The sequence below is a fragment of the Solenopsis invicta genome, chromosome 4 (genome assembly GCF_016802725.1).
Source record: "Solenopsis invicta isolate M01_SB chromosome 4, UNIL_Sinv_3.0, whole genome shotgun sequence".
Taxonomy (NCBI): Eukaryota; Metazoa; Arthropoda; class Insecta; order Hymenoptera; family Formicidae; genus Solenopsis; species Solenopsis invicta.
The window spans coordinates 10,470,933-10,485,066 of record NC_052667.1 but is presented as its reverse complement, the minus strand read 5'-3'; the positions used below and the strand labels follow the sequence as shown (position 1 = coordinate 10,485,066).

Genomic DNA, 14,134 nt, shown 5'->3' with positions numbered 1-14,134 from the left:
TGAAATAACATTGATTAAATTACCTAAAAAAAAAAAAATCCAAAAATGCATTAATTTGCAAGTTTATCATTTTGACTTCAATATTTAGTTATTTTAAAATATTGTCTATGTTAACTATTTAAGAAGTAATGTGCTAAATAAGTAAAAGTATAGGAAATTATACAGAGATGGGGACCACCCTCCGATGACCTTGACTTCAATATATATTATCAAGGTCATAACTTCTGAATGACCTTCAACAAGTTTAAATCTCTGCTCATCGTTGATTCATTAAAAAATTATTATAAAGATATAAAAATTGGCTCTATAATTTCAAATTTACCCAACATAAATAAAACATTACTTGTATCTTTCTACTTTTAATATTTTCAAAAAGTCGAAAATCTATGTAAAACAAAATAATTATAAATTTCGTTTCGCTCTGTAAACAGGAGGGGGAGGAGTTATAGAGTAAATCTCGCTTTACGTGGAAAATCGCAAATCCATGTGACACGAGTCCTTTCGAACTTTGGAACAAATTTTACAATAAACCGCAAAAGTAATTGATATTTTTGAATTTCATATTCTTTAATTATTTTAAATTAATTACCTTTCATCACTTTAATATCTTTTAAACATTAATTTACAAAGATTCTTAGGTATGCTATAACAAAAATAAATTATATACAGCATTGTAAAGTATGAATATGAAGCTACAATAATATAAACTGCCGAGATAAATAACCACTTAATAAAATCACTTGATAATTATAAAAAACAATAATTTTTCTACGAAGCATTAGATCATGAGAAACGTAAACAAAAAAGTCTTTTAATCTCACTATCAACAATAGAATACATAAACTGAGTAGTCAATTGTTGCAAACAAGTCATGTACAGCCTGTACAACATAATAGCGTTATTTGTTCAATTCATCATATAACTACATAGAAACAGTAAGTAGGTTATAGGATACAAATAGGATACATTTATTTTTGTATTAATTATAATTAATATTCAAGAGCCAATTTTAAATAATAATAATTATTTACAATTGGTTCGTTTGGCTTCCTAAAATATACTTTATCCATCTAGTATATTAAAAAAAAACACCAAAAGAATCAATTTTAAGTAATAAGAATCGTTTTAAGTAATAACAATATTACTTTTACATGTAAATTTTTTCTAATAATTTGAAACTAATTTTACATATTACATTATTTATTTTATTTAATTTGTTAAATGCACACAATATAATGTACATATAATATGTATAAAATCTACATTCCAAATACACTGAATAAATATTGCATCAATTGAACAATGTTTCTAAATATTGAGTTATAATGTTTGTAAGACATTCAATGGATATTAGAAATTTCTGCAATGTCTTTCAATATTGAGTTTACGTTTAAAATGATTCAATATTTGCAATATTATAATTCTGAAAAATTGATTCAATATTGATACGATAAACAAAGAAGAAAATAAAGGAAGGGAACAAAAAAAGAACAAATTATATATACACATACACAAATTATATACAGACATACACACGCACGCACGCATGCACGCGCGCGCGCGCACACACACACGCACGCACGCACACACACACACACACACACACACATATATATACACTCCTAAACATACCTCCACAACCAGCAAATATGTCCAACATTTTCAATTTTCTTGGTATAACAGGATAGTCCACGGGTGTTTCAAAAATCTGCTTCTTTTCAGTCTCTTCCACTTTCATTGCAGATTTACTCTTCCCCTTTCCCTTGCCTTTTCCCTTTCCAAATTTACTCATATTAATAATGTCGTGAGGTGGTTCGTCAAATGTCATTTCTTTAGGATTATACGATTCGGTGAAATAGAATCTATCCGGGCCGCCCATCGACCATTCTTCAATAGATTCACTCATGTTTTTAAAATATGCCAGGTAGCATTTACCCATGACCATAGAGATATTTACTGTGCATTCTGCAATGTAAACAATGAAAAGATTATTTAAGTTGTTCCAAAAAAATATATGTGAATGTAAATTGAATTCCAGATACAGGATTAATAAAATTTTAAATAAAAGAATTTCCGAATTTTCCAAAAATTTCGAATAAAATTTCGAATAAAATTAAAACAGTTTTAATAAATTTATTATATTCCTTTTTTTGTTCTTTGAAAGAACAAAAAAAGTAAAAAAATCCTTCCCGCTCTTTTCCCACAATATATGGCAACAATTTTTTTTAATCCTCTCAAAGTTCGCTCCATTTTTATCTTACCCGTAAATTATTGTACATTTTGATTTCATTATGTAATAACATTTTCTGCTCTTATTGTTGCTCCGGTATCAAATAACTTAGTGAAAAAAAATCAACAAGTACGCAAAGGTAAAGAGTTACGCTTTCGAATGTTGTAAACCGCATTTATGTGCAATTTTTATTTTACGCCGTAAAGTTTTGCAAAGTTTGTAAAACATTTCGAGATTTGATGCATTTCCATTTTAATCCACGTAACTTTGTAAACAATCTGTGAATCGTTTAATAAATTATTAATGTCGAAACTAGAGATTTCAAGCTTTAAAATACTTTTTAAACATTTTTTACGATTATTTTTGACAAAGTTACACATTCTTGAATTTCGCCTATTTTTGGGAGTCAAAATAGGTGATCCTTTAATCTTGGTGTCGAGTGTATATCACAAATGTTTTACAAATTTTCTTTTATTAAGAGAGTTAGACTCCAACTATGAGAGTCAACGAAGGAATTAAACATAACTCTAAATTTAAACAAAATATATCATTATGTAAAATCTAAAAATAAAAAAAAAAGCATCTTATATAATTATAATATTAAATTACAATCAAATAAATTAATTTAAGAAAAAAAGAAAACCTATCGCGTAGTGAAAAATAACTTTCTTGTCACTCCAAGATATCTTTATAATGAAGATATCTTAAAATATTTCAAGAAATCTTTAGAAATACTTTAAAAATATTTTTTAAAATATTTCTGAAACATTTCAAGAAATATTTCAAAATTCTGATTTCTTGGATATATTTATACTTTAGAAATATTACATAAAAAATTATATTACATAAAAATTAAAAAAAAAAAAATATTTTACACTGTATAAGTAGCTCAAAATTCAACAATCACTTTGTCGATGATTACTTTCATCCTTATATTATTGGTTGTCCCTCATGGCCCATTTATGAATGTAACTTAAAGTATTATGATCGTGATGTCTAAGAAAGATATTTTCCGATATAACACCGTTTTTGATAGTGTTATACATTTAAAAAATACATAGAATAGTCTTGCCTGTTCCTTGCGTGTGAGAAACTAGTTCTTTGAAACTGCGTATCTCGCTTGCTTTTTTCGTTTTCGACACTCGTTTTTTCGTTCTCTCACTCATCATTTTCGACACACTTATAAACAAGGGTCACTGGTGTAGAAAACGTGATTCGTACAAGAGACGACAATGACGACGACGATAATCACATTTTTTAAATAAAAATTTAGAGATTTGGACTTTGCGTCGGTATCTCCGCTCGAAGAGCACGGAAAGAAAAAATATAAAATTATTTTTATTATATAATTCAAATCTAAGTTACTGATTATGTCACAGAACTGATCGGTTCAGTCGTTATTGAGATTCGATAATTTTGGAAGCACAATTCGCCGGTTCGCGTAAAGAAACGACGAATCTCCCACTCGTTCCTTATGCTACGCGCTTACTTGACACAAAATACTACTGTGTCTCGTGGGCTGCGTTCCGAAATTCACTGCCAGTATTGAAAAGCTATAGAATACGTAATGTAAACTGTAGATTTTCAGTACTTACAGTGAATTTCGGAATACTTCCTTAATCTTTCGGCTGCAGCTCCCTGTCCCATAGGAAAGAAGAGCCGAGGGAGAACTCTTTTCTACTCATGCATACGTATATTGAGTACAAAAGTTTGTGTTCGATTTATTATTAAACCTCGAACAGTAATTTGACATATAAATTTTTTATATTAATCAATTATGTAATCCCCGTTGTTTTTTTTACAATCTTTTCCCAACGTTTGGTAATACACTCCAATGCCTCGATTATAAAACATCCTCGGTTTTTTATTGAAGAAGAAATATGGTTTTCGACAGCTCAAAGATGTAAATTATTTCCTATTCAAATTGTTTTGCAGTAACTAAAAGTGATGATCTGATGATGCAGTATCAGAAGAATACAACAAGTGTGATATGATATTTTATTTCAGTTTAGTTTGTGCAAAGTCTATTTTATAATGAGTGATTTCACGTTATTACATGTGTGTGAAGCTAGCATATCATATTTTGGCATTCCATGAAACAAGGACAGTTCTGCTTGCATACACTATAGTTCTACAGTTCTGGATAGTTTTTAGCAATAGTTTTATCGAATTTTACGCCAAAAAAATATTTCAAGGAATGAGATGCTAACTTCCCGTTACACTTTCCACCATTTCATCAAATTTCGAATGTATGAATCATAAAGTACAAATATTCAAAGACTTCTACCGTTTCTATCCATTATATCAATAGTTCTGGCCATAAGAACAATACAAAAAATTTTTTATTATTATTATTAAACGCATTTCACACGCTGAAATATGCTAGCGTCACTATCGATAGTTGACTTTGTACGAGAATAAAATCATAGTTCTTAGTCTCTAATATCACTTTCATAACAGTAATTTATAAATAAATAGTTTAGTTATTGTTTAAAAAACAATAACTAAACTATTTATTTATAAATTATTATACACGTCCAGAGTACTTAAATGTGATATGCTAGCCTCACATCGTTAGTTCTGGCTTTGTACGAAAATAAAATCATAGTTCTCAGTCCCTAATACCATTTTCATAACAGTTCTATCAAAAAACTATTTATTTATATTTATTATACACGTTTAGAGTGCTTAAATGTAATATGTCAGAGACTGAGGATTATGATTTCATGATCGTACAAAGCCAGAACTATCGATAGTGAAGCTAGCATATCACATTTAAGCACTCTGGACGTGTATAATAATTATAAATGAATAGTTTAATTATTATTGTTTGATAGAACTGTAATGTATATGATATTAGGGACTGAGAACTATGATTTTATGATTGTACAAAGCCAGAATCATCAATAGTGACGCTAGCATATTACATTCTAGCGTATAAAATGCATTTAATAAAGATGAAATAATATAATAGATGATATAATAGATAGAAACGGTAGAACTCTTTAAATATTCGTACTTTATATATTCGAAACTTGATGAGATGCTGGAAGGTATAACAAAAAGTTAGCATATCATTTCTTGAAATATTTTTTTGGCGTAATTCAATAGAACTATTGCTAAAAAATATCCAGAACTGTAGAATTATAGTGTATGCGAGCAGAACTGTCCTTGTTTCATAGGATGCCAAAATATGATATGCTAGCTTCACACACGTTATTACGATGAAAAATAAACAACTCCTTTATTGATCAGAATTGGACGCTTCTTCTAGATTGCTATCTTTATACTACCTAATTGTTGATAGAACTTGACAAAATTAATTGGTTAGTCCACAGGAAACATCTCAAAATAAATTTCTTCGCAATCCCGTCAAACAGGAAGCACTTTCTCAGGATGCAAATTGTCTTTGGCCTTGGTTTTTGAATATATTTGTCAGCTTTCGAGTATGTTTACGTGGAATATTATTGTGCAAGATCCATTTTTCATTGCTAGCCACAAGTTTTTATATATATATATATATATATATATATATATACATATATACACAGGGTGTCAGGTAACTACCGCCCGTGATTTCGTGGATTGATAGATCAAGTAAAATTGAGCAGAAAAGTCCTGTACCATTTTTTAATATTTGCCATAGTTAACGAAAAAAAAATTAATAAAGTCTGCGAATAAGCGCGTATCACTGCACGCAAGGACCGCCCGCCGGTCGCCGAGACGTAGGCAGCCGCGACTATAGGCGCGGCGCTATGCGGAAAGGAGGGAAAAGCAGTAGCTGTTTTTCCCTCCTTTCCGCATAGCGCCGCGCCTACAGTCGTGGCTGCCTACGTCTCGGCGACCGGCGGCGGTCCTTGCATGCAATGATACGCGCTTATTCGCAGACTTTATTAATTTTTTTTTCGTTAACTATGGCAAATATTAAAAAATGGTACAGGACTTTTCTGCTCAGTTTTACTTGATCTATCAATCCACGAAACCATGGGCGGTAGTTACCTGACACCCGGTATATATAATCATTTAGTCGGCCAAAAAAAAGGGAAGGGGGGCAGAAACTCGATTCAATTTATTCGCTTTGATTAGCAAATGCGGCATTTATATATCAAGTTTCAAAACGTATTCAATTTTTTTTTAATGTCAAAATGCGGTCAAATTATAAATGTTGAGTCTCTCAGCAATCCTGTTAAAATTGTTAACTAAACTGCGCACAATGTCAATATTTATGCTATAGGTCAGGGAGAGCATGACTAGTTGTCAAGTTGGAAATCATCATGTATAAATTTCGCAAACTATTTCCTTATAGACATCTTGAATATTTTTTTATGACAATTCCAACTGTTATATCCTTCTGAAATTCATGAAGTATAACATGTAAATGCAATAAATAAAAATTCAAAGTTTTCCTAGTTTTTCCGATAGTAAACACACTCTACAAATATTTTTAGATATTTTTGACAGTGTAATATGAAAAATATTGTATGTTCTTCATATCAATTGTTAGTGCAAAAAAAATTAAAATATATTCAATAATAAATAATATTTATTTTAAACAGTATTTTTCATAGATACACTCTTTAAATAAATATTTTTTTATTTTTTATTTTTCCCAATTTATTGCCAATTGTTCGCTGTAATAAATGTAAAAAAAACTAGTGTTAAGCAAAATTTGATTAATTTTTCAATTAATAATTATAATTAAAAATTTAGATCTTGATTATAATAAGCAATTAAATTTTTATTTTAAAATAAATTTTAAGCATTAATTAATTACATTTTTTATCAATAAAATAAATTGATAAAAATAAATTATTATAATCATTATTTCACATCATCAGTTATATTGCAATAAACATTACTAAATGCCTCAGTAGTCAAACTGGCTAAGATACCTGTACGGAATGCTAAAGAATTGAGGTTCAAACACTAGGCTGAGATATTAATTTTCATAATAAATTCTTTATAGTTTTTCGGGATATGTTGCTAAGTGCATCAGTATGACAGTTTTCCTAACTTAAATAGTCATCAACTTTAACGAATAATATTTCGATTTGCAGAACAAAGCGATGCTTATTTCTGTCAGATTTTTTCGTGCAAAAACGTTATATATATATATATATATATATAAATAATATTCATACTCATGTTGCAAAATGATGTTGGATAGCGTCATTTGAACTTCGCGCGTTTTTGGGTACTGGGATGTTGAAACATATTGGCTCACAGTCCTGCTATAGTTTATACAGACCATTAGCAGTCCATATTTATATACTCTAAGATTACGTCATTTCACGCTTATGACGTCACGACTTTAATATGGCCGCGGCGAATAAAGGAGCCTTAATTTTATTAATTGATTATTATAACCATGAATGCATATTTTTAATTTTTAGCCAATTATTTTAATAATTAATAACAGCTAATAAAATTAAATCGTAATTACTGGTGAGACACATACTCCACACAATTTCGCAAGGCAAAATTGTAATTTATAATTAATTCATGATTATTTAAATCGTTGTAACTTACCTTCATTACTCCAATAGACCATATTAATGTCCGATTGCTCCATTAGCGCCAAATCCCGATGAGTATTTTCCGGTCTGTACATTTTGTTCACTTTAATAAAAATATCTGAGGGCAGGGCTAATAAATCAGTTGTCGTGGCATATATCGTGTTAATGTAACCGATATGAAAAGGTTCAGGTGTGTTTGACTCTCTTTGTTTATCGTCCAGTTTTCTATATAACTCTGGATACATATCTTCATTCACATCTTTTATGTTCAACTGTTTCGATTCTTGATATTTTCGTTTGTATTTAAATTTCAGAGCATCTGGATGTAAGAACACCGCGGTACCGACTCTGTATTCCTCATTTTTATATTTTACAAACTCGTAAATTACTTCCTTGCTACTTCTCTTTTCTATTAAATTGCAGACCTAGAAAGATGAAAACAAACGTTTATCATGTGTTGATCCTGAGCCCAAACAAGTGTTTTAATTGAGATAGTGTATGTACACACATGCGCACGCCTACATGCGAATATTACAATAAAGAGGGGTAAAATAACCTAATTTATGCCAAAATAATGGAGCCTTTTTTATCCCGTATGGAAAGGAACTACTGAAATGTCATGTAGTATTATGGGACATTATTTATTACTATTGGAAACATGAATAGTTTACTATTCAATTACTATTGGTTATTATTCAGAACAAATAGTTACTCTTCAGAATTATTCACCAATAGTCGTAATCATGTAATATTATAGGACATTACTATTCACGTACGTAGTTGTTCATAGTTACTATTCAAGTTACTATAGAAATTGAATAGTAACTATTAGACATATGAATAGTTCTTAATAGTTCCTTTACAGGTATGCAAGTTTTCTTATATTTTTTGATGTGCTGAATCATTTGTAAAAGTTTATTTTAAAATGGATTGTCGGGAAAATATTGAAAATCGCATTCAAAATAACAATCTAATTTTGAAATATATTTTTCTGATTCTCTGTCCTGTGTCGTTACTTTTGGTTTCAAACACAATTCTCAAATTAAATAAAAAATGTAATATTATAGAATTAAATTGACAACCAATTTAATCTTTTGCGGACAGAGAGTAAGTTGCTGTTGTTAATTTCAGAAACTACTACTTCAATTTTCATGAAACTTGAAATCTAAGGGTTATTGATGATATTTTTTTCGATTCTAAAGTCAAAAGTATTAAATTCAAAATGACGGATTCAATGTGACCGACGTTAAAATAGAAAAATGCAAATATTATTCAATTTTTATTAAACTTATAAGGATTTTGGTAGTGTTCTTTCTGATTTTAATATCAGAAATAATAAGTTGAATATGTCAGAAATTGCAAAGACAAAATAATAAACTAAACAATTATCTGATTTTCAGAAACGAAAATGATATAATGACATTATCATTGAATTTAAGATCAAGAATGTCATAAAAATCAAAATGATGAATCTAATATGGCAAACGTAAAGATTTTCGAAATAAAAATTATCACTGTCAGTATTCTTATTCTCTGCCTCTTTAACTCACTACAGGATCCGCCATTTTAAATTTCCAAATTCTGATATCAGATTCGAAATCAGCGAGCCTAAAAAACTGATAGATACGGAATTTCATAAAAATTAGATTATAAAAAATCATTTATTTTGAATTTTGTAATTCTGAAGTCAGAGTCAGATTCAGCAACTTCAAAAATCATTATAATATTAAATTTTCCATAACTTCTTTAACAATCTCTAGTTCTCAAAAGATTAATAATACTAATGTTAACGGGCATCTATATTATCTAATTTAAGGACTGTGATTGAAAGCGAAAGTATCGGTATGGGGTTCTTTTTAATTTAAAAAATTATACAATTTAATAAAAAAAATTTAAAAAAAATTAATGTAAACGTATCAATTTCTCAGTAAAGATATAAGTTAAGATGTGGTAACCCCTGCAGAAAAGTCCCTGACCCTCCAAGTGCGAGAGTTGGACATAAGGCTGATAACACTACTCTGTAAAAACAATTGCAAATAATTCAGTGTGTAAAATAGCCGAAATGCTTACATGAAAACAACCTGAACTGAGAAACAGAAACGTGAGAACAATATTAAGATTCGGAACTTCAAATGTGCGTACTTTCTTAACAGCACCATAAGATATATTTGAGCGCAAAGTATTGAGGAAAATAAGCAGATGAAACTTGAACTCAGACAATCTAATTGGAGACGCTAATATAGTGAGATTCATAAAAAGTCAAAGAATTAGATGAATCGGTCATATGATAAGAATAGAGGAAACAAGGTACTTCGAAAGATATTGGTCTAAAAGCCAATGGACAGAAAAAACAGGGAGAGACTAAAACGTTGAATAAAAGAAATGAAAAAAGACTTGAGAAGAAAGAGAGCAGAATAGAGCTTGTTGAATAGGATAAAATCCACAATAAATTGTAAAATCGATAAAAAATTACTACTAAAATTATTTCTATACTTTTAAGCACAATTAAAATAATTATATATACAGTTTATTAAATAATTATATACAGTTAGTTTATTTTTGTATTTAATCACAAATCAGCAATTTGTTACTTTTTGTAATTATAAGTTTAGAAGTATGCAAGTAATTTATTCATAATAAAGATTAATAATTTATATTTTTATAATTAATTAATTAAATTTATCTATTAATTAATTTATTAGTTTATTATTGATTGTCAATTTAAAAAAAAGCAAAACAATTGAAAAAACAATTGAATGTGTTGCATTATACAAAATTCAGCATTGTAGTCGGTCACCAACTTGCTCAACCATGCTTACTATCTATTTGATTCAGTCTTACAAACTGCATACATACAGTACACAAAAAACTTTAAATAATTATTCATTAACTATTGCGCACGAGTTGGTTTCCGTAAATACAGGATGTCCACTCAAAATTTATAAGTCCATTCCCCTAAAATTTCAGGATTTTCCAGAAATTTCTATCAAAATTCCCGATAAGAAAATTTTTGAATGTAGCTTTGACATAAATTTATTTTATTACATACGTGCTTTTTAATATTCTTTAAACATGTAATCACAGAGAAAAGTCACTTCAGATTTGAATATTAAATTAAGAAGTATCAACTTAAGCGATACAATAATTTCTACAATATGTAAGTAAATCTAGCTATCAGAAGTATAGGATTCAAACGATGATAAAACATAACGCTAATTTAGAACGATACAGAATATTATATTAATTAAATAATGTATATTAAAAAACTAAAAACTAAGAAATTAATATTGAGTTATTAATTATAGTCTTAACAATATATTTATCAAAGATTTACAATAAAACGTTATTTAAACATTGAACGTAACGTAAGAAATATATACAAAAAATAAAATAATAGTACATTATACAACTCGGAGCCGAGCTTTTCCGTTCTCGACTGAGGACAATGTTTCAGTACAAGCGTAGCAAAGCGCAGCCGAGTGTTGAAAACAGCGTCCAAAGTCAAGAACGCGCTCGGCTCCATACTCGGTTGCATAGTCTTTTATGCAAATAAAATACATTTTTCGCGGCATTCCAGGGAAAACAAGTGCGTGGCGTTTTCCTGTCACTGCCTTTCCCGGTTATAAATTATGAGAAATCAGTACCTTCGCTCATGCATTCGACCCTACGCTCAGCGCATGAATCACGAAACGTTTACAGTTTCTTGACAAAAGTGCGCGTGCGCACCTTACGGAAATGTCGATTTTGTCGTCAAGGGACAACAATATCCCCCACCCTAAAGATTGCCCATTTACGGCCATGTTACCAACTATCCCGCAATGCCGCGAAAAACGTGCTTCCTTTGCGTAAAAACTATTATTGTTAAGAAAAGATAATGCACAATAATAAACAATTTATAATATATTTTAGAATTATCTTATAACCCTCACATATTAGTTCAATTTTATTTTGTTGTACAGCTACAAATTTTTTAATGTGACATTAATTGCTCTTTAAACTGCACAATTTTTCAGTCATATTATAGAGCAAACGTATCCGTCAATGTGTTTGCCGCACTTTCCATCATTAGATATAAAAAGAATAAATGTAAGAAATAATTTTGTCAGAAAGATATAAAATTTAAATTTTAGAATTTAGAAGTAAAGCTTTAAAAATTTCTAGAACTAGCAATAAAATTTCCAGAAAAATCCTTGATTCCAGGAAGCAGTTTTAAATTCCTGACCATCTAGGTTATTTCAAAGGGCACAGTTTCAAATCCTTGGCTTAGGTAGTAAATACCTTGAAATAAGTGAGATGGATAGAGTATAACTTGTTAAGACTACTGTTTACTCGCCACGGCCATATTGAAAACCATGACGTCATAAAAGAGAAATCACATATAAAAGTTTTCGACATGGCATTTGCAAATAAAAAGAATTTGGATAAAACAATAACAAAATAGCTTTAAAACACTTGCAAAAATAGACCTTGAGTATCCTTTTTGTCTAATAGTCAGTAAATAGTCATAAAAAGCACGTAAAGTAAAGCTATTTAGGCAAGAAAACACGGTTGAGCTAAAGTTTCCAACGTGGTATTTTTAAATAAAGAAAATTTGAATAAAACAGAACAAGAGCGCTTTAAAATACTTGTAAAAACAGTCCTTGACTATTTTTTTTCAGCCTAACAATCAGTAAATAGTCGTAAAAAGTACTTAAAGTAAAGCCTATTCAGATAAAAAAATACACGGATAGCTATTGAAAAGAGTAAAAAATATGCTTTTATGTATAAAATTCAAAGAACTTTACTTGCGGTCCATTTTTATGATTTGGTAAATATGAGACAAGTCACATTTTCACAATAAACACATAATAACAAAATGACATGCACGATAAAATTTCATCATCAATTTGTCATGTTCCACGTCTATTAGTTCTAATTTGTCCGCAATGATACGTTACTATGTTACCTACTGTCAACGCAGAGTTCTCGGCTGTAGTGCAATTCTCTAACTCGTTATGTGTTCATAACGACAAGGGTTGCGCAGCTTTTCTGTCATGTATAATATCTGCGCAACGACACTGTAACGATACCGAATTGTCATAACGAGTTAGAGAATCCCAGCACTGAAGCGCTACGAACCTTAAAAATTAAAATATGTGACTTCACTTATGTATCTTTTCCTTGTAAGTTGTTCAAAAATTGGTTTACTTTAAAGATAAAAAAAATAAAATCGTAATCTACTAAACTATTTCTTTTCTACATTGCCCAAAAAATCGAAGCAGAAAGAGTTATTAGATATAATATTAGATCGATTGAATATGTTTTTCCGGTTCAAATTTGTGCTTATACAGAAATTCGGTTTCTAAATTAATTTCTATGATTTAAATCTAACCTTATCTTATACAGTAGCTACCATTAATGTTGTTTTCCATATGCGCATACGTTTCATATATGTTATGTGCACTGTATGAAACAGATGTGCATATGTAAAGCAGTGTGTAAGCATTAACAGCCTCTTTTATAAATATTTCATACCTTAGGTATATTATTTTGCGTTACTATGGCCAACTGCATACAAGAGGAACAAAATCGATGACTAATGTGTTCTCCCGGACATTCCGGATCCGGTGGTGGATCCTCAAATCGAGCACTATCAGGATCATATTTCTTTTGATAAAAAAACGTCTTGCTATTCGTATCTCTTATATTGTTATCCATATCTGTATTACCTGTGCAATATAAAAAATTATGTAAACACAATTATATAAATAGACCAACTTCATGTAATTTTTATTTTGTTCTATTAGAGACTAGCTTTTTTATGATTTTTCTTTTCAATGGGAGTGCAAGGTAAGAGAAAGGTGCGAGAAATAATTCTTTTAGCCGCTCTCACAAATGTCATCCTCACCTTCTCGTGCACTCTGTTTACACTAACAAGGTTCTGGCGCCCAAATAATGCCGGGATAAGCAATCCCTCTATAATGAACAGATCCAAAGTAGAGAGGGCACTCTACTGCTCTGGGGCCGAGAAACCGACTCCGAAGGCAGATAAACTGCTATAGGCAACCAACGGCATTAGGATACAGAAAGTTAGGGAAAATCACTGCATTCAAGATCTTCACGGATATTCCCTAGTAGCCAGCATAATGGGTTTCAAGATTAAATACTCCGGAGTTAATAGTCCCCCATTCGGTCTCTGGGAGGGACAATTTTGAACAAAGTTGTGAGCAAGAAGTGATGATCAGAAACAAAGATATGCACATGGAATGTGCGCACCATGATGCAGCACATTCCATGTGCATATCGACAGAATTCATAATGTTATTCAAGAGATGGAGAGGTTGGATATTAGTATCCTAAGTGTCAGCGAGATGAGATGGCTTGATACTGGTTGCTGTGATATAAACAA

At 30.1% G+C, this 14,134-nt stretch overlaps 1 protein-coding gene across 5 annotated transcripts in view; it reads right to left on the bottom strand.

The window, feature by feature from the left end:
- The window catches only part of LOC105197972 (DNA (cytosine-5)-methyltransferase PliMCI), a 67,718-nt gene that overhangs the window by 29,591 nt on the left and 23,993 nt on the right, over positions 1–14,134 (bottom strand). For all 5 annotated transcript variants that reach the window (XR_003269508.2, XR_003269509.2, XM_026141132.2 and 2 more), the window contains exons 7-9: positions 13,261–13,454; positions 7,760–8,171; positions 1,633–1,965 (exon numbers count right to left, since the gene is read on the bottom strand). Coding sequence is in view for 3 of the 5 variants with exons in the window: in XM_026141132.2 (XP_025996917.1) it covers positions 1,633–1,965; positions 7,760–8,171; positions 13,261–13,454 (939 nt within the window). In the remaining 2 variants the exon portion in view is untranslated. The remainder of the gene's footprint in view (positions 1–1,632; positions 1,966–7,759; positions 8,172–13,260; positions 13,455–14,134) is intronic.